At 50.2% G+C, this 21297-nt stretch overlaps 1 protein-coding gene across 1 annotated transcript; it reads left to right on the forward strand.

Annotated features, from left to right (window-relative positions):
• The first annotated feature begins 12418 nt into the window (after nucleotides 1–12418).
• On the forward strand, nucleotides 12419–16286 carry FOXI1 (forkhead box I1). The gene is made up of 2 exons (XM_527110.7): nucleotides 12419–13065; nucleotides 14598–16286. Exons 1-2 carry the CDS (start codon nucleotides 12492–12494, stop codon nucleotides 15158–15160), a joined length of 1137 nt encoding a protein of 378 aa, XP_527110.2. The 5' UTR covers nucleotides 12419–12491; the 3' UTR covers nucleotides 15161–16286.
• The last annotated feature ends 5011 nt before the right edge of the window (nucleotides 16287–21297 follow it).

A 21297-nucleotide genomic window follows, 5' to 3' on the forward strand; every position in this document is an offset into this window, starting at 1 on the left:
GAGAGCCTGTTTTCTAAATTCTCTTCCGTTTCCAATTTGATTATACCCTGGGTCTCCTAGAATCTGTTACTCAAAGAGTGGTCTGCAGAAGATCACTGTGGGCCTCCCCTGGGGGCTTGTTAGGAATACGGAATCTCAGGCTTCACCCTAGACCTGCTGAATCCTACTCTGCATTTGAACCATAGTCCCAAATGATTCAAATGCACATTAAAATTCTACAGCCCAGCCGGGCATGGTGGCTCATGCCTGTAATCCCAGCACTTTGGGAGGCTGAGGTGGGCAGATCATGACGTCAGGAGATCGAGATCATCCTAGCCAACATGGTGAAACCTCATCTCTACTAAAAATACAAAAATTAGCCAGGTGTGGCAGGCACCTGTGGTCCCAGTTACTTGGGAGGCTGAGGCAGGAGAATCACTTGAATCCGGGAGGCGGAGGTTGCAGTGAGCCGAGATTGCGCCGTTGTACTCCAGCCTGGCAATAGAGCAAGACTCCGTCTCAAAAACAAACAAACAAACAAACAAAACCTCTACAGCCCTTGTGCCTGTAATCCCAGCACTTTGGAGGGCTCAGGCGGGTGAATCACTTGAGGTCAGGAGTTCAAGACCAGCCTGGCCAACATGGTGAAACCCCATCTCTACTAAAAATACACACACACACACAAAAATTAGCCAGGAGTGGTGGTGGGCACTTGTAATCTCAGCTACTCAGGATGCTGAGGCAGGAGAATTGCTGGAACCCAGGAGTCAGAGGTTGCAGTGAGTTGAGATTGTGCCATTGTACTCCAGCCTCCAGCCTGGGTGACAAGAGCAAGACTCTGCAAAAAAAAAAAAAAAAAAAAGATCTGAAAGCACTGGCCATGAAAACACAACCCAAAGATTACAAGCTGATGGCTTACTTGGGAGTGCAGGTCCGGAGGGGAAATGGAAGTGAGGCAGGGAAAGGTGTTGAGCAATTGAAGGTGACGCATTATGGTGCTGGACACTGTTTCATGACAAGCTGCAAAGGGCCAGCTGGTTGGTCACAGAGGTGCCAGCTCGTCTACTCTTGACATCCCTGGAAAGGATATATAGAGTATTCTATCTCCTATTTCTTACAGCCAAAGGGAGAATTAACTAATTCCCTACACTTCCAGGCTGCATCCTCCAGCCCCTTTGGCATCACTTGGGAAGTCAGATCTTCTATCTTTTGCTCAAATCAGGTTCAGGAAGAAACTCAGGGAATGCAGCTGGTCGGCCTGGCTGTGCAGCAGCACCGCAGGGGAGTGGTCCAGCCTTCTCACCCAAATGACTCACTGGCCCTAGGTAGTGCACCACGAAGACCCAAGTAAAGTAGCTTCAACCCCTTCTCACTGGAACGCATTGGATCATCCCAGCCAGGCATGACCCCTCCAGGCTCATACCTCATTGCTCTTTCCCTCTTTGCCTTGAGCCCTGTGTTCAGAGCATTGACTGAGGTCTAAGAGGCTGGGTAGACCATCCCCACTGCCATGTTTTGTTTGCTTGATTGTTTGTGATTTGTTTTCTGCAGAGTGAGGGCAAATTCCCACTGATGTGCAGAGGGACACAGTCCCCAAGTTGAAGATGGCTTAGACAACCTCCTTTCTCTCTGCCTTTTACCTAGGAAGCACCCAGAAATCCCTGCAGACATTAATGAGGACATATCATTTCAGAAGAATCTCCAGTTCCTGCAGAGATGTAATCAGATAACTGTGACCTTTGGAAAAGCATGTGACCTCTCTAAGCCCAATTTCCTCATATGCGAAAAAGGACAATGACAGATGGGCATTAAGCCAACCAGAGGAACTAAGGATGTGGGGCAATGGTGTTTGCCAATTCTCCCTGAGTCAGCCCCATAGACTGATCACATTGAGCTCTCTTAATAATAAGGGGCTCTCTAGTAATGGTTATAGTGGACAGCCCTGGAAGTGGCACCACTCCCTGCCCTCCCAAGTCTCCCACCCTCATCCTGAGGAGGCGTGTGCTTGGGGTAGAGAAGTCTCCCTCAGGGTGCTTATGGCTGGTGGCAGCTTCATGATCAGTGACACCCACATAGACACACACAGACCTTAGCTCTAGACCTGTCTGCACCGAGTCCCAGCCGAGGCATTTTCCAGAGAACATTAAAGGGACGTATTACATCTCAGGCATTGAGCAAAGAGGAGGAGTGTGTCCTGTTCAGAGGTCCCAGACTATCACAGTGTATGCTACCTCCCCACTGTACCCCCCAGGTCCACGACTCCAGGCCTTGCCACTCCAACACTGACAGACATTGAGTGAGCACCTGTCATTTTCTGGTGCTGTATTAGATGCTAGAGATACCACAACAGCCAAGGCAATCTCTATCCTCACACTTGAAGCACAAGTGAGAGCTTAATGATCATTGGTTGACTCATTCCTAAAACCCACCCAGTAGAAAGGGGTTCCAGATTGCCATTGGTTCCACTGCTTTCCTTTGCTTAAGGAGACAATGTTTACTAATGGAAGGAATTAAAACATTTTTTTTTCTGAAAGCATTTATTGGCCAATGCAAAGTGGAGTACTGCCAAGGCCACTGGGTCCAGAATAATTGTCATTTTCCCTTTTCCAAAGGAAAGATAATCCAGAAAGAGTCCATGGAGAGTTCCCCATCCTTGCACCTATAAATCATCCTGAGATTTAGGGCTCAAGAATGGAAAACCTCCTGCTCGGAATCTGACACATCAGAGCTATTCATACACAGCATCCATTAGTTTGGTCTCCAGAATGCACATGTCCCTAACATGGGGAACACGCTATTGTGTTCCATGGGGACACATAGGGACATGTGTTCCATGTCCCTAAGATGGGGAACACGCTATTGCAGTACCATGAATAGTAAGTTGAGAAGCTTAAATGCTTTGGTGGGATGAGATGAGGAAGTTTCAAAATGGGTTAATGAGGGTTGATAGCAGAGGAAGAAACCAGTTCCAAAGCCAAATTTTCTCTCCAGAGGATTCTTGCCAGAGGTAGATTTTAGAAGGCAGAGTGCAGGTTAGGTGAAGAATAGAGGGATTGGCAGTAAAGGAAACCGTCCCCTTTGAGGGCGTGAGGCAGGGAGTTTAGTGTGGGCTTCTGTTCACTGAGAGTCAGGACAGAGCACAGGAAAGGCAAGAGTTGAAACCCACCCAATACACAGAGCAGGTACTATTCTGGAAGACTTTAATCATGGTTTATCAAATATCATATGCTTAGAAGTTTATAATAATTGACCCATATAATAGTAAGGGTTAATAACTCAAACCCTTATAGTTAGCACATTTAACCATATTGTTTTTCTTAGATTGCACTCTTTATGTTTCTGGTGAGAAAATCCTTGAGAGTTGCATACACAGTTATTTTATGACTGTTTATGAAATTGGGAAAAGTAAATTTTATGAAATGCATGCCCCTATGACAGACCCCCAAAATTCATTTTGATCTTTAAAAGTTTAAAATTAAAAATAGAAAGCATATTTGGTGTTAAATGTGTGGAAAATCTAACAGTAATTACAAAAAGTGCAAACCAATGAACATTTGGAAAAATCAATCGGCTTCTATGAATTGTCCCTGCTTGGCGTTCAACTTTGAGCACATTTACAAGGGAATAGGTGTGATTCCCATGATCTTGGGAACTGCCTACAGGGCTGGTCACACGGAAATCCACCCAGCTGGACATGGGGCAGCGCAGTTGACTGTGGTTCACAGAGATGGCCTCCCACGTCCAGTGAATAGAGACACATGAGATAGCCACCACTGTGGTCCTGATTTCCACAGGACAAAGCAGAGTGAAGAGAACAGCACACAGCCCTGTTTCCCTCCCTCACAAATGCACTAAGAACTTAAAATTTGCTCCTAGCATTGTCCAAAGCCTGGGAGAAAATACTGCCTCTGCCCTCAGGGTTACTCCAGATCTAGTTGTGAAGTCAGGCAAGAAACTGATGATAGCAGCAAAATGAAACCCATTACAGGCCCGAAGGGTGTTCAGAGTAGGGAGGAAATGCGGAGAGTGGCCTGGAAACCAGGAGGAAGGCTTTTGGGGAAGTGGCGTTTCAGCAGGCATTGAAGATAAGCGAGAGTCCTCCAGGAAGCGGAGGGGGCAGGGCACTCCTGACAAAGGATGTCCTGCAAGGGGCCAGGCAGGGACCGGAGCACCAGGGAGAAGTTCACGCAGCCACGACCTGGGGGGTGCAGAGGGTCGATGGGAGACTGATAGGAGAGGTCCAGCTGGGGCTTAGTGCATAAGGGTCTGGAATGCCAGGCTGAGAAGCTGGCACATTGACAGGCAGCACCTATGAGCACCTACTGTGTGCCAGACACTGTCATTAGCAAGCTACACTTAACACCTTCTGAAAGCTCACAACCACCCTCTGAAGTATAGACTATCGTTCTTCCCAATTTACAGGTGAGGACACAGGCACAGAGAGGGCACAGACACTTCTCCCAAGTCACACAGCTTGGAAGTGGTGGAACAGGGACTTCCCGCTGCAGGCTCTGAGGAGAAGGCAATCAAGCGGCATGTTTCCAAGGGATAACTCTGGGGACAGAACCTGGATCCCCATATCACTTGGTTTCTAAGCTGGCTGTGCATTGGAGCCCCTGTCAGGCCTCACCTGGGCCTCACAAGTCAGAATCTTGGAGGCCTGGGTCCAGGAGAGTGTGTTTTAATAAGCTCCAAAGGCGGGGCCTGCTGGGCAGGTCCTTCAAAACCACTCAGCTCTGCCTCCCATTTGCCAGACAAAGAAACTGAGACCCAGAGGGGCACCACAGCCCACCAAAGCCTTCGTGAGTGAGTTGAGGACAAAGTAATGGTGCCCGGCCTAGAGACACTGTCCCCAGCCAGCATTCTTCACCCAGAGCGGGGAGAGGGAGGGGGAAGAGGGGAGGGAGGAGGAGCTCTTTATGGAGCAGACACCTTCTCTAGGTATAGGATGAAGGCCACTGGTGGTGTGGGAGGGGACCTTCAGTGCATGGTATCACAGCCACACACAACATTGAATCCCACTGTATTAGTTACTTATGGCTGCTGTAACAAATCACCACTAATTGAGTGGCTTAAAACAAGACAGATGTATTCTCTTACTGTTCTTGAGTTCAGAAGTTTAAAATAAGATGAGGTGAAAATCAAGGTGTTGGCAGGGCTTGCTATTTCTGAAGGTTCTGGGAAGAATCTGTTTCCTTGGCTCTTCTGACTCCTAAAGGCTATAAGGCATTCAGCTTTCCTTGGCTCGTGGCCACATCACTCATCAGCTTTCACTCTTACAGCTCATTGTCTGTCACTAAATCTCCCTCTGTCTCCCTCTAATAAGGAGAGTTACGATGACATTGGGCCCACTTGGATAATGCAGAATAACCTCTCCAACTGGTCATGGATTTAATCACTTCTGTAAAGTGTCTTTTACCTTGGAAGATGACCTATTGGCAGATTCTGGGGATTTGGACTGAAGTCTTTGGAGAGGGAGGGGCTCACTACTCTACCTACCACCCTCAGGATCAGAACATCTCTTCTTTTCCAATTTTGTTTCAATCCTTTTGCCTTCTCCAAAAAGAAAGTCTCGGTTCTTGGTCAGAGTGTTTTGGCACCTTGCTAATACTTGCTGACCTCATGTTTGAGCAGAGTGAGCACACTCAGGCCAGAGCCTTCAGCAGACAACTGATGCCACCTCAGTGTCCTCATCTATGAAATGGGGACAATTACAATCCGGGCCTCCTAGGGTTGCTGTGGGGGCTGAATGAGATAACACAGGTAAGGTACTCAGGCTGTGCCCATGACACTGTAAGCACTAAATAAATACTAACTTCTTATTTTATTTATAGCAAGTGATCCTGACGACTGATGATCCATTTCCAGAACTTATAAGGAATCTATCTTTAAAACAATTTCACTAAATAAAAATCAGAAACAGAGCAAGAAAGCCCATGAGAACTTTTAAGTATGGTATATCAAAACTTCAGGTGCCACACAGAGATGGCAAACACCACAAGCAAAGGGAGCCTCAGCTTGTGTGGCTGTCACTGTGTCCTGAACACCAGCCCAGAACTGGTACTGGGAAGACAGCCTGGTATTTGCTGAATAAATGAAGGAATGAATTACAGCCGTGCATTGTTTCAGAAGCATTTCCTATAGTACCTCATCCAGTCCCTGCAGCAGCTGTTTTCCATAAGCGCAAACAGACTCAGAGATTAAACATCAAGGCACTCAGAAAATACAGCTGGAGGAGGCTGATTCTGACTCAGGTCAGTCTGCCTGCTGCTGCTGGGCTGCCTTCTAAGACACCTTTCCCCATCTCCAACCCAGCTCTCACTATTCCCACTGCAGCAGAAGTAAGGTCTTTTTCTCTAAGCCACTGTTTCTCCCGGGAACCTGACGCTGAAATCTCTCTGTCTCCTGTCCTTAAAGGAACCGAGAGAAAACTCTTGCTTGCCCTGAAATTTCACCCAAGCCCTGCAATCTACTTCCCGCTTTTAAAGAGACGGCCGCCAGAGGGGGGTATTGATCTACATTTCTTCAGACAAGCACATCAGAAGCCAAAAAGCCGCAGAGCACCAAGACCACCTTCAGCCTGGCTAATGCCTCAGCCAGCCAGACTTCCACAAAGCCCATGCTCAGGATGAAGAAGCCATCCCCATGTCAGCCCCAAATACCCCAAGACATGACTCTCGTGAACCCTGTTGCCCAGGCAGGACAGACGAGGGCTCATTGCCGCTCACAGAGAACCATCATAGATAGTAGGTAGTACTGCAATTTTTATCCCCATTTTACAGGTTAGGAACCTGGTGCAGAGAGTTAAGCTAGAGGCCAACTGGTCCCTAATCCCCTGATTCCCCGCCTCAGACAACTTTGTACTGTGCTAGGCTCCTGGGAATCCTGGAACTTAGAAACTATTTGTGTATTATGTGGAGAGGGGGGAAAGAATCCATGAAGCCAAGCCTCTAATCAAATGTGAATTTGGGGGAGGTATGTAGGGTCCAAGAGCTGGGGATGTTGTAGCCCCAACTGGTGAACCACCAGCATCTCCCATCACCTCGGACTCCCGAGTCCCTAATGAGAGCTAACTGTATTGAGCAGGTACGATACTGTACAGTAAAGCCTGACATGAAGCGCCCAGAGCAGCACCAGGAAGTACTTGGTTTTACCGATGAGAAAACTGAGGTCCAAAACAAATGGTTGCTGTCTAAGGTATGACAGTGCCTAAGGAGTAGAGACAGGGTTGAGACCCAGAAAGTTTGGTTCCAGGGCCGGAGCTCCTTGCTCCTGGCACTGCCTGTGTGATACAGTTCCAGCCACAGTGGAGCAGCAGCCAGGCTGGCTCCCACCTGCCTCCTTCATCTCGGTGGCTGATCATCCTCTCTGTACCTGCTTCCTCAAAGTTCAACAGGGAAACTGAATCCTTACCGCACTGTGGTCCTACATGAGTTCATGTTTGTGAAAATGTGCATCACCTCCTACCAGACAGGTGAACTGAGATCTGACTTCTAAAAGAGTATGATTCTCCACCTTTGAAAGTCAAGGCCAGAAGTGGCAGTGCTGGTTGATCACAGTCAGGCTGGGGGCCTGTGTACAGTTACCCTTTCTGCAGGACTTGAGTCAGCATTGGCTTCTGGACCCAGCAATATCCACAGCTGACTGCTGGGACATGTCCTCGGGGGCATGGCTCCCAGATGGCAGGATTTTCCCAAGGGGAAAGCAAATGGTTGAACGTTGCTTGGAGGAGGCTATGATGCCAGGCCTCCTGCCCAGAGCCCTCTCCCGTGTCAATATCTGGCCTCAGGTACCCTTGCATTCATCATCATCCTCATGATCTGCAGCTTTTGCAGATCATGGGCTCCACATTTTACTTACACATTTATATTACTTTTTCCTTCCAAATCCACATGAGACAGATTCTAGTTTCATCCTCACTTTATTGATAAACAAACGGAGGCCTTGTAAGATTAAGAAACTTGGCCAAGATCACAAGGCTACCAAAGAGCGAAGCTGGGATTTGAACCCAGTTCTATGCAATCCTCAGGCCCACGTGTTTCATGTTTTACTGCTTTGTCCCAAATGTCACAATTTGGGGTTCAGAATATACAGAATATATGGTCTTTCATGTCCAAGAAGGCCTCCCTCTGGACTGTAGTATGCAAACTGCATCCCAAGCATTCCCTAGGCAGGCTCAGGCCCTCACACACCCAACTCTTATTTTTTATTTATTATTCTATTATTATTTCCCTGAAGCTGGGCAGAGCACATCTTCTCAGGTTTGAATTTTCACTTCTAGAAATTTCAAAAAGTTTAAAATAATTTCATTCACAAAATGACCCTAGTTGTTAGAGACATTTGATTCTTTTCCCGGAGGCCCTAGGATGGTCAAGGTGGGCTGCAGGACCATAACTCTCAAACCTCACTGTGGGGTGGGAACAGCTAGCTCCTGTTGTCCACCCCAAGGGCTATAGCCAGTGTTCCTACAAATCTGGAATGAAGGGTCCTCTGGGATGCTTTGGACACCCTGGCCCGAAGGTTTAACCTTGTGACCAAGTGCAGAGAAGCTGTGATCCCCAGCTACTGGGCTCTGGGTGCCAGAGGCTCCCGGTGAATAAGGCCTCCTAAGACAGGCCAGGCTTTCTCTGATCTACTGGGGGAAAGGAACTAGGGTCCACGTGCAGCTAGGGAGACCCAGGTGAGCATTCCTCAGAAAATGCCGCTAAAGCAGGAGACGCCAAAGTGGGGCAGAGTGGGTCCTGACCCAGCCATGAACTTGTGTGACTCTGGGCCCTCTCTGATTGTCATCTGTAAATGTAGAGTCTGGTTATAGAATCGGTGTCTACGCTGAATATTTCTCCCTCTGTTTTTGCATCATAATCCCTGTCACATCCCCGCTGCATGCGATTAACTCTCAGTGTAGCAAACATAGGTGTGCTTGATTGTACACAGCAAATGTATACTGACTATAATCTATAATAACTAATATTTATTGAGTGAGCCTCTATGTGCCATGTGAAACGATTGACGTTGATTACACTGACTACCTCACTGAATGCTCACTGCAACTTCGTGAGTTAAGTACTGGCATCGTTCCCTTTTTCACCAGAAAACACTGAGGCTGAGAAAAGCTAGATCACTTGTCAGGGCCTGCAGTGATCCCAAGGTTGGGATTTGCAATCCCAAGGTTGGGATTTGCAGCCAGCTCCTCCTGATCTCAGAGCCCGTGTTTGCTACGTCTCTGCTATATTATCTGTTTTTAGCCTTTCAAATTTAACCCCAAAAGCAAGTCACCTGTGTGCTTGCCTTTCTCTAATCATTTAAATCAGAAACTACGGAAAAACAACAACAAAAATTGCATCCAATTCTTCATCCAGAAATAATAATTGGCAGTTTGATATTTATGTTTCTAGATTTCATATACAATTATAAATACATATTTGTACTAAAAAAAAATCTCATGGCATTTTGCAACCTGTTTCTCCAAATAATATCATGAGAACATAAACATCTTTTCATATCATTAGTTATTCTTCCAGAATCTATTTTTCATAGTTGCATAATATTACATAATATTACATCATTTGGATGATTATTTAGCCAATCCCCTACTGTTGGGCATTTAGATTAGTTACAATTTTTCACTGCTATAAACAATGCTGTGGTGGGCATCCCTGTGGCTAATTCTTTGCTCTGTTGAATTTTGTAAGATAAGCTTTGAGAAGTGAAATTGCTAGGTTAATTGTAAGGCTTTGAGTCTGTACTAGGGGACTCCAATGTGACTGCTCTTTGAAAAGTCAGGGCTCCACCTTCAGCAAGCCAGGCCTCCTCATACAGAAACTGTACCAAACAAAACTTCTGCCTCTGGCTTGGCTCTGCAAAGTGTGCCTTACTCTAAGCCTCATCTGGACAGCCAGAGCCTTTCAGAGAGTCACACTTCATCACTGTTTTATGGTGGGGACAGGTTCCTCTGGGCCTAACATGACCCCTCCTACCCAGTTACCTGGAACTCATCCTCTGGGCACCAATATGCTGAAAATGAAGTTTATTCAGTCTCATTCATGTTTGCCACATGTGTCCCCACATAACCATGAAAGAGGAGCAGAGAGGGGGAGAATTCTTTGGGGAGCATCCTCTCCAGTTGGGACAGTCAGTGACCTCTTTCTCTTGCCTCAAAGAAAGTAGGGCATGCAGGAAGTGGGAGGAAGCTGGATGGGAAGAAGAAGTAGAAGGAGGCAAGCGGGAGCGAGGTGGTGACCAGAGGGGCTGACCCCAACTTTTCTCCCATCTGCTTCATCACAGAGAGAAGTCTCAGCTGCTACCAGAACCTGGTCAGGGGCCAGCGCCTACCCTCTGAGTAGGGAGACCATCACCCATGGCCCAAGCTGAGGGCCTGACCTGGGGCACCAGGGGAGGCTGGGACAAGATGGAGGATGGAGCCCAGATAGGAGAGGAGCTGGCTGAGCCACAGGGAGAAGCCAGCAGGGGCTGCAGCTCCTGCTTCTGGAGCCTGAGGGAGAGAGAGAGAGGACGCCTGGGGCATGGTGAGTCGGGGGCTCTCCTCGTGCCCTGGCTGCCTCCATGCCAGGGGCCTCTGCGAGCTGAAACATGAAAGGTCTTTGGATCAGAGAGGAGCTGGGAGCCTGCTTGCCCTGCAGCTGGAAAGAAACTTGAATTGTTCAAGTTCTCTCACTTTTCCCTGAAGACTGATTCCCCATTTTCCCCTTTTGCTATTATTTTTAAGAGCCTTGCTGCTCTCCAGGCAAATTCTCAGGTTCTCTGCCCGTCTGCAGCATGTATGCATATGCGTGTGTGTGTGCGTGCGTGTGTGCGCGTGCGTGCGTGGGCGTGTTTGCGTGTGTGTGCGTGCGCGTGTGCGTGTGCGCGTGTGTGCGTACGCGTGTGTGCGTGTATGTGTGTGTTGGGGGAGGCTGCGGTGCCTATGACTGGTTGCCCCCTTGAACCCCACCAGAAGCCAGCCCAGGCCCCTCTGTGCCCTCTTCTGAGTCTCCAGGGCCGCTTCTCTCCTGGCAACTCCAGAAAGTGCCTCCTCACCTCAAAAGACCAAGAAACAGGGTTTCTGATAAAGTGTCCCACCCAGTCCCGGCAGGGGCAGTTGGTTAGAGAATGAAGGGACATTGGGGGGAAGAGGAGGGAGAATGAGGGGATGGGAAGAGAGGCGCAGAGAAAATGAGAGGTGGAGAGAAAGGGACAGAGTGGAAGAGAAGGAGAAAGGGGAGAAGCCGGGAAGACAATGAGAATGGAAGGGAGAGACGGAAGTGGAAAGAAGAACTGGAAGCCTAGAGACAGACGGAGAGAGGGAGGGAGAGAGGGAGGGAGGGAGGGAGAGAGGGAGGGAGAGAGGGAGGGAGGGAGAGAGGGAGGGAGAGAGGGAGGGAGAGAGGGAGAGAGGGAGGGAGGGAGAGAGGGAGGGAGAGAGGGAGGGAGAGAGGGAGGGAGAGAGGGAGAGAGGGAGGGAGAGAGGGAGAGAGGGAGGGAGAGAGGGAGAGAGGGAGGGAGAGAGGGAGAGAGGGAGGGAGAGAGGGAGAGAGGGAGGGAGAGAGGGAGAGAGGGAGGGAGGGAGGGAGAGAGGGAGGGAGGGAGGGAGAGAGGGAGGGAGGGAGGGAGAGAGGGAGAGAGGGAGGGAGAGAGGGAGAGAGGGAGGGAGGGAGGGAGGGAGAGAGGGAGAGAGGGAGGGAGAGAGGGAGAGAGGGAGGGAGAGAGGGAGAGAGGGAGGGAGAGAGGGAGAGAGGGAGGGAGAGAGGGAGGGAGGGAGAGAGGGAGAGAGAGAGAGAGGGAGAGAGGGACAGAGGGAGAGAGGGAGGGAGAGAGGGAGGGAGAGAGGGAGGGAGAGAGAGAGAGAGGGAGAGAGGGAGAGAGGGAGGGAGGGAGGGAGAGAGGGAGAGAGGGAGGGAGAGAGGGAGGGAGAGAGGGAGGGAGGGAGGGAGGGAGACAGAGAGAGAGAGAGAACGGGAATGAGCAGCTGTGATGTGGCCAGATCAGTTCATAGAAAAGAAACACAGTTCAGAGCAGAAGGGAGGAAAGAAAATAAGAAGGAAAGAAACAGAATGAGATGCAGAGAGGAGAGGAGGGAGAGAGAGAAGGAAAGCGAGGTGGGTAGAAAAATGTGACGAAAGGGAAGGACAGAAAAAAAAATGAGAGAAGCAAGACAGAATAAAGGAGAAAAAGAAGAAGGGAATCATGAGGATGGTGAGAAAAGACAGGAGAGAAAGCCGGGAGAGAGGATAGAGCGGCGTTCCTGCTGCGCTGCGTGTCAGCTCTGGTAAGCCGTCTAGCATGTCATTAGTGGGGACCTGAGGCGCCAGCGGGAAAGTCCCCTCCCCGTGGGCTGGAGGCTGAGGGAGGGCGGGCCCTGGGCTGGGATCCACAGGCAGGTGGCCGCCCCTGGGTGGGGCCGCCCGGCCAAGCCCTAGGGGTATAAGTGGGAGGCCCGGCCTGCTGAGCACCTGTCAGGGGCAGCTCCGGGGTGCAGGTGCCAGGCAGGTGGCTCTGGCCAGCCCAGCCCCAGCATGAGCTCCTTCGACCTGCCGGCGCCCTCCCCACCTCGCTGCAGCCCCCAGTTCCCCAGCATCGGCCAGGAGCCCCCCGAGATGAACCTCTACTATGAGAACTTCTTCCACCCACAGGGCGTGCCCAGCCCTCAGCGGCCCTCCTTCGAGGGGGGCGGCGAGTATGGGGCCACCCCCAACCCCTACCTCTGGTTCAACGGGCCCACCATGACCCCGCCACCCTACCTGCCCGGCCCCAACGCCAGCCCCTTCCTGCCCCAGGCCTATGGAGTGCAGAGGCCGCTGCTGCCCAGCGTGTCGGGGCTTGGGGGGAGCGACCTGGGCTGGCTGCCCATCCCCTCGCAGGAGGAGCTGATGAAGCTGGTGCGGCCACCCTATTCCTACTCGGCTCTCATCGCCATGGCCATCCACGGGGCACCCGACAAGCGCCTCACTCTCAGCCAGATCTACCAGTACGTGGCGGACAACTTCCCCTTCTACAACAAGAGCAAGGCCGGCTGGCAGAACTCCATCCGCCACAACCTGTCGCTCAACGACTGCTTCAAGAAGGTGCCCCGCGACGAGGACGACCCGGGTAAGGAGGCTTTGAGTGTGGGGGGTGTCCCCAAGGAAGACTCACTTCCTTCCTCCCCAAGACCCCATTCTAGAAAGTTCTGACTAGGGCTGTGCCCCCCAAGACTTGGGGATGCTACCAGGCAGGACAGAGGGGAGCTCAGCAGTGAAGGAGAGCATGGGCCTGGGGGAAGATTTGGGTTTCAGCCCTGGCTGTACTCTTGCCCAGTCAGTGACCTCCGGCAGGTTAGACCTCAGAGCCTCAGTTCCCTCATCGGAAAACCAGGGATAGTGACAGCATCTGCTTTGCAGGCTGCAGTGGAGGTGATGAGATAATGTACACAAGGTTTTTGGTGTTATCAAGCGCTTAATCGCGGGCAGTAATTACGATTCATCTGCATCTCCAGCACCCAGCACATAGAAAGTCTTTGGTGAATGAATGACTGGACCAACCAAAGCCCAAGGGCATCCCAAGACTGCCAGGAAGAGGATCTGACCTGGGTTAAACAGCCACTAATGGCCCATTTTGCTGCCTGCCTTGTTTCTACTTATGTAACCTCCTTTAACCCCAAGACACCCCTGCAGGGTAGCTCTTATTAAACCCATTCTACAGATTAGGAAAATAACACTCAGAGGTGACACAGAATGAAGTGATAGTGATGGAGCTTGAATTTGAACTCAGTTTTCTCTAACATCAGAAATTGTGAGCTTTTCCTTTTCAATGATGCATTTCTAAAACTCAGACACCTGCAGAGAGGCATGTATTAAATACTCATGCATCCATTTCCCAGAATTAAAGTCCACTTTTGTTCCACCGCAGGAAGCCAAGGTATAGCTCAAAGGAACCCCAACTCTGCCCCATTTGAGGGTGGCAAACACCAGGCCTGTTTGTCCCCAGAAGAGGGCAAGTGTCCTGTCCAAGGACTGCCATCACCCTCAGGCTGAGAGACGGTAGCAGGAAGAGTTCAGGCCTTCCCTCGGGAAGGTACCTTCCAGCTGCAACGCTCCTTTCCATATCCAGTGTGGATCCTTTCTCAGTGGGCCTGAGGAAGACAGGGGCAATGGGCCCACTTTTCAGACTAGAAAACAGGTTCTCCCAAAGCCCTTCAGTCAGTGAGGAGCAAAGCCAGGACTCAAGTCTGTCTTCAGACTCCAAGCCTAGGGCTATTAGGGAGTTTTCCTGAGTCTTCTTTTCCTTCAGCATTGAAAGCCCTCCAAGCCCCAACCTCCCAATCCCTCCAACCCCCAACCCCCCAATCCCTCAGCATCCCTGCTCCCAGTTCTTCATCCTTCTTAAAGAGACCTACATTGCAAACTCCTTAATGCTCATGCCTCTTGGCTGCAGTCCCAGAGGGCCCTGTCATGGGCTACTTAATTAAAGATGGAGGTGGTGTGGTTCATCAGTTGATGGAATTCCTCCATTTCTCAGTCCCTGCCTGTCGGTCTCTGTCTTCCTGCATCTGTCACCTTGGCTTTTAGTTTATGACAATAGGAGGAACAGAAGCAAAGCATTTTGTCCACCTCTCTATTTACCCCCTTTCACTTTTGTATCAGGCAAAGGGAATTACTGGACCCTGGACCCCAACTGTGAGAAAATGTTCGACAATGGAAATTTCCGCAGGAAAAGGAAGAGAAAATCAGATGTTTCCTCCAGCACAGGCTCCTTGGCCTTAGAGAAGACAGAGAGCAGTCTCCTGGTGGACAGCCCCAAGACCACGGAGCCTCAGGACATCTTGGATGGAGCCTCACCAGGGGGCACCACCAGCTCCCCAGAGAAGCGGCCCTCCCCTCCCCCATCAGGCACCCCTTGCCTTAACAGCTTCCTTTCCTCTATGACAGCCTATGTGAGCGGGGGGAGCCCCACGAGCCGCCCCTTGGTCACACCAGGACTGAGCCCTGAGCCCAGTGACAAGACAGGGCAGAACTCACTGAGCTTCAACTCCTTCTCCCCGCTCACCAACCTCAGCAACCACAGCGGTGGGGGTGACTGGGCGAACCCCATGCCCACCAACACGCTCAGCTACGGAGGATCTGTGCTCAGCCAATTCAGCCCTCACTTCTACAACAGTGTCAACACCAGTGGTGTCCTCTACCCCAGGGAGGGCACCGAGGTCTAGGTACAGAACAGCTCCTGAGCCAGGTGGACATGCCAGAGAGAAAAGCAGTAGAGGTCCTCCATGCCAGCCCCACGGTGGTCCATGACTGTGGAACTGCCCAGACATAAGCAGGAGCCTCCGAGGAATCCACCCTCTTTCTAGAACACTGGTTAAGGCTTCTGTTTATCACACATAGGCCCACACACAGACTCACCAACTTTGCAATAGAAATACTGGTGCCTGCAGAGCAGCAATAACAGTGGCAGGTGCTGTACTAGGCTCTGTACTGGCCACACTTACTATTGACAGTCACCCCGTAAGGTTCACAAACCACCCCATTGAACAGATGAGGAACTGAGGTTCAAGGAGGTTAAGTAACATTTCCAGGGTTATATAAACTAGTAAATGGCAGAGCTAAGAGTCAAATCCAGGTCTATGTGATCCTCAGAGATTGGAGGCCAGGATGGAGAATTGGTTGAGTAGTCAAGGAAGGTCAGTGTGAAAAGCTTGCTATGGCAAATATAGTGAAATCTCTCCACTGCCTTCTGTCCACCAACATTTAGTGCCAGCCCAGGCACAACTTGTCCTGGTCCAAGTCCTTATTCTGCTTGCCCCAACTTACCTGCAGACACTCCTTTTGCTACCACTCAAGGAAGGAAGTCACCAGTGGCCTTAGTGCAGGAAACTCAGCCCTGGTGGCCCTGCAGAACAATGCATCTGACATGTGCAATGCATCCCCATGGAGAGACAGCATTGCTCCCCAGCCCTCCAGAAACCTTGAGCAGATCCAGGGATCAGTGAGAGGAGTGGTGTGTACCCCTAAATCCTCCCACCCCAGCACTGCCCATCTGTAAAATCTTGTAAAGCCCAGTTTCCTGCGTGCATGTCATGGACCAGTGAGCTGGAGATGGCTGAATCTTCCAAGAGAAACAAGGTTGGATAAGCGCTTCCTTTTTTTTTTTTTTTTTTTTTTTTAGCCCGGGAGAGGTGGATGTTTGTCTGAGAAAACAATGGCCTCAAGGGAGGGGCCTTGGGCCCACCCTCACAGGGGGTCTCTGCGTGATCTCTTGGGATTTCTCCTTGTTTTTGTGAGTACCTGGGAAGTGTTGTTTTCTTATTTTCTTTTTAATTAAAAAACAAACAAACATGTGGTGCAGAAGCGTGGGGCTTCTTTATGAGATTTTCTGTCTCTCGGCTGCCTGGTGCGTTCAACAGGGGGCCAACTGCTGCCTGGAGCTGAAGGCATTTGGGACAGGAGGCAGAGAAAGAATGCATATCAAGACTCTTTTCACCTCTTCACTGGCGTGGAGCCCAGACAAAAGCCCCCAAGGAAAAGAGGGGAGTCTGGGAAGGGGGGGTAGGGTCATGGAAGGAATCCATTGGTACTGAACACACAATATGGACTTGGCGTATCCCAGTCTTTACAGTTCATGCAAACCTCCTAACTGTGCTATGATCATTTAATTCTAACAACCCTGCGAAGAGGGGGGTACTAGTCTCATTATACAGAAGAGAAAACTGAGGGTCCGAGTGGTTGAGAGATTCGCGTGAAGTCCACATCCAGTCCACACCTAGATCTGTCTGACCCTGCACCTCATCATGCTTCAGTGTAGTCTCAGATGCAACCAATGCTAGAGGCAGTAACAACAGTACTACGGGCTGCGATTCACTGAGGGCTATGGGCAGTTCCTGGGTCAAGTGCTGTGTAGGTGGGACATTTTTTATCCTTACAGCAGCCTATAAGTGTGTACGCTGGTGATCCCCTGGGGTCCCTGACACAATGCATGCTGCAGGACTTGTTCATTGAAGCTGGATTTTTTGTTAGGGGTTCTCTCTTTGGGTGTGCACAGAGAGGGCTTAAACCAGGAATAGCTGGCCACTTGCATTGCGGCCTACTCAAACCCTGGGGGCTCTCTTTCCTTGTGACAGAGTGACAGAGGGAGCTGGTAAATAACAACAACAACAATGGCAATGATTATTGATGATGATGATGATGATGATGATGATAGTGATGGTGATGATGATGATGATGGTGATGATGATGGTAAGAGCATTCATCATGGGTTGACCATGTGCAAGGCACTGCATTATTGTATTTAATCCTCAAAATAATCCAGTGCACTCAATACCATTATTTTCATTGTGTAGGTAAGAAAACTGAGGCCTGGGGAGAGTCATACCTTGATAGAAAGCAGTCACAGCCAGGACTCAAGCAGATCCATTGATGCCGTGGCTAAAGTGCTTCTCCACAGAATCTAGCAATGGGGAGCCCAGGACTTACCACAGGACAGCAAAATCATGACAACCAAGAGTAAAAGAAGCAGGGCTGCCTGAGAACCCCTCAGGCCCTTTCCCTGGGAGTCCTTTTCTGCAGAGAGACTTCTGGCAGATTCCACATGGCCTAGGAAAGTAAAAGGATGGGACATGGTGTCAGACTGTCAGACTGTTACAAAACACAAGATAGGCTTGCCCCTTTCTGCAGAGAAAGGAAGCCTACAGCTCAGAGGGAAGGCACTCCACAAATGTCACCAGGACAGTGAGGTCAGAGTCAGAATTAAAATGCAAGTCCCTGAAGCCCAGACTAGGATTTTTTATCACACTAGATCCCTCTGTCACCAAATTTGCCCAAACAAACCCTGAAACCCCACCCTCTCCATTGATCAGCTCACTGCCTGCTCTTCAGCTCCTACTCCTTCCCCCAGGCGGGTCTGCAATGGGCGAGGGCCTGGGCCAGGAAGGAGGTGTGAAGGGGCCTAGGGAGAGCCCAAGCCAACCCGGAGGGGAGCCAGCCATTTAGAACCAAGGCCCACAACCTCAAGTCTCCAGTCTTCTTCAGCACAAAATTCAATGATGGGCACAAGCAGAAAGGAGAAAGTGTTTAGGGCTCTGACAACACAAAGACCCTGCCAACTCTTGCCTGTGGTCCTGCAGGGAGTTCCTGGTAGTAGCGCCAGGAGCTCATGGGAAGCATGACTCTGCAAGTACCCAGAAGGGCACAGCTGAGGGGAGTCGCAGGCCAAGAAGGGGGTCTCCCAGCAGCTTCCCTGGCGGCTGCCTGTCCCTCTTTTTGTTCACTTCCTCTGAAAAGAAATAAGAGCTGGAGAGAGGGACGGAGGGAGGAGAAGGTGAGATGGAAGAAGGGAGGGGTAAAGGACTGGTTATTTACCAAGAACTTAATCCTGTGTGCCGTGCTGTGTATGGACACTCCATGATTAGCCTCCTGCTCTTTGGCTCCACGTTGAAGCCATGGTGTCCAGCATCCATAAAGGGTCTGAGAAAAGGGCCACCTGGAAGGCTGCCTGGAGGAGATGCGACTGGAGCTGAAGGATGGCGAAAGTGAGCTGATTCAAACCACTAGTTTATACCCTCACCTTCCAACAGCCAAACTCTAATCCCCCCCAAACCCTGAGTTAGCGTGCCTCCATTTCCAAGTGACGCGGAGGCTGGGGGATGTATGCCTGGAAGCAGAATATATATGTATAATATAAATACATTTCATAATCCCATTATTTTAATAGGCAAAGTTGCAAGAGGAAAAGTTGGGAAATACTATACATAAAATACTAGCAGTCATTGTCTGGTGGCTAATAAAATATTAGGTGTGGTTTTTGGTCATTGTGTTTATCTCTGTGTACAGTGGACATATTGTCATCCCAGGCCACTGCAGCTACATACCACTGCTTCCAATGACAGGGGTGCAAGAGACCTGCTATGTTGTCCCATGATCCCCCCGCCAGCACAGATGACTGATCCTGAGGGACCCCTGACCCAAGCTGAGGTCTTTCTGCTATGGCTGAGGAATGAGTTCCCTTAGCACAGACATGGCTCTTAGGCAGCCACCATTGAAAGAAAGGGGAATCAATGTGAGAACAACAACTTATCTAAAACGTGAGAGTCCAGGCTGGGCGTGGTGGCTCACACCTGTAATCCCAGCACTTTGGGAGGCCGAGGCAGGAGGATCAGTTGAGTCCAGGAATTTGAGACCAGCCTGGGCAACACAATGAAGCCCCATCTCTACAAAAAATTTAAAAAAATAGCCAGGTGTGGTGGCGTGTGCCTGTAGTCTCAGCTACTCAGGAGGCTGAGGTGGGAGGATCACCTGAGCCCAGGAGGCAGAGGTTGCAGTGAGCTGAGATTGTGCCACTGTACTCCAGCCTGGGCAACAGAGTGAGACTCTGTCTCCAAAAAAATAAAATAAAATAAAACGTGAGAGTCAGAAAAACAAATGTTCAGACTTGTTGAAAAGCTAATGGGAGTTTAAAGGTGGCAGAAGCTCTCCTCGGAGTTCCTGGAGAGTCCAGCAGAGATCAAGCACAAGACTGGAAAGGAAGGGGAGTTTGAGGAGAGAGCGGAGGGGCTGCAGGGAAGTAGCCAGCATTTATGAGCCCCCTGCCATGCACCAGGCCCTTGGGACTGGAGCATGCATTTATCTCCTGTCATCTTCACAACGCTGTGGGTGCTGGGGAGTATTTTGTCCATTTGACCTATGCAGAAACTGGGACACCCAGGGTTTAAGCAGCCTCTCAAGATCTCAGACCACAGTCTACATGCTTTAAATATCAGGCTCCCCCACTCCCCTGTAAATGGGCACTGTGAGGCCTGCCATCAAGAGAACCATCAGTCTGCTTACTAGAGAGAGCACAGGGACATAGCATCCATATCAGGAAAGCTGTGTCGGCCAGCACATCACAGGAGGCCCAAGCTTTGTCACTGTGGAAGGCTTAGCTCAGCCCCCTGCCCTATACACCGACTTCCTGCCTGCCCCCTGCTTTCCTTCAGCCCCGAAGGAGAGAGACCTGGGCTGCTTTCTCTGCTGACCTGCCTTTTGATATTCTCCTTAGGAGCTGCTGTGAAAACACAATGAAATTGGCCTTTGTCTCTGACTCTCTCTATTCAGTGTTTCTTTGAGGTTCTTGTGGGGCGGAAATATTGCAATGCTGAAGGCACCATTTGCTTCCTTTTACTTGTGGGCCCCCATATGACCCCTTGGACATATGCTCCTCCCTTGCAGAAGCCATTGGAATCCCAAGCAGAAGGCCAAAATGCAGGGTCTGTCATGAAAGTGGTATAACTATTTGGGGGGAACTCTCCTGCTTTTCTTTCGGTTCAGGCAGATGAGGTAACAGCAGCATTTAACGTTTATTGCATGCTTAGGATGAACTATGTACTTCTCTTTTTTTTTTTGAGACAGGGTCTTGCTCCATCACCCAGGCTGGACTGCAGTGGCATGATCTTGGCTCATTGCAAACCCTGCCTCCCAGGTTCAAGCGATTCTCCTGCCTCAGCCTCCCGAGTAACTGGTGTGCCACCATGCCTGGCTAATTTGTGTATTTTTAGTAGAGATGGGGTTTCGCCATTTTGGCCAGGCTGGTCTCAAACTCCTGACCTCAGGTGATCTGCCCACCTCAGCCTCCCAGAGTGCTGGTATTACAGGTGTGAGCCACCTTGCCAGGCCTATGTACTTCCTATAGATTGCTTAACAATCTCAATGCTACTAAAGCTGACACTATCATTATTTGTATTTGGTATGGAAGTAAACCAGTATTCAGAGACATTGAGTAACTTTTCCAAGACTATGCAGCTATCACCTGAGGTAGACCTCAAACACAGGTATCCCCATCTCCAGAGCCTGTGCTCTTAACCCAAATGCTAGGAGAAAACCCCTGAACTGGGAATTTGGAGACAGTATCCCCACAAGGAGACAATTCCTTTTCCACAGATTTTGGAACAATCAAATGTGGGATAATGCTATCAGGAAGATGTTGTGTCAGCTCGGGGCACCATCATCTCTGCATTCCTGATCAGCGACAGCCTCCAGGCTGGTCTCTCTGCCTCCAGCCTCTGCCTCCGCACTACAGAGTGTGAACTTCCTAAGGGACAGAGCTGGTCACGCCTGCCTCTGCCCTCCTCAGAGCCCCTCACTGGCCTCTTATCCTTCGGGTCCACACTAATGTGCATGGCTCTCGAAGCCCGTGCTCTGGCATCATCTCTCTGGCTAGGGCCTCAGGCTTAGCATCAGACTCAATTGGATTCAGATCCCCTCTACCTGCCCAGAGGAGTCAATGTAAGCAGGAAGTGGCCTCAAGAGATGTCCTGCATATTCCTGTATATTAGTCGGTTTTCACACTGCTAATGAAGACATGCTGGAGACTGGGTAA

Source organism: Pan troglodytes, chromosome 4 (genome assembly GCF_028858775.2).
Source record: "Pan troglodytes isolate AG18354 chromosome 4, NHGRI_mPanTro3-v2.0_pri, whole genome shotgun sequence".
NCBI lineage: Eukaryota > Metazoa > Chordata > Mammalia > Primates > Hominidae > Pan > Pan troglodytes.

Excerpts from the sequence above, each read along its gene's own strand:
- FOXI1 (XM_527110.7), top strand. The coding sequence starts at position 12,492 with ATGAGCTCCTTCGACCTGCCGGCGCCCTCCCCACCTCGCTGCAGCCCC. Across the intron at positions 13,066-14,597 it reads CCGCGACGAGGACGACCCGG|GCAAAGGGAATTACTGGACC; the intron begins GTAAGGAGGCTT and ends CTTTTGTATCAG.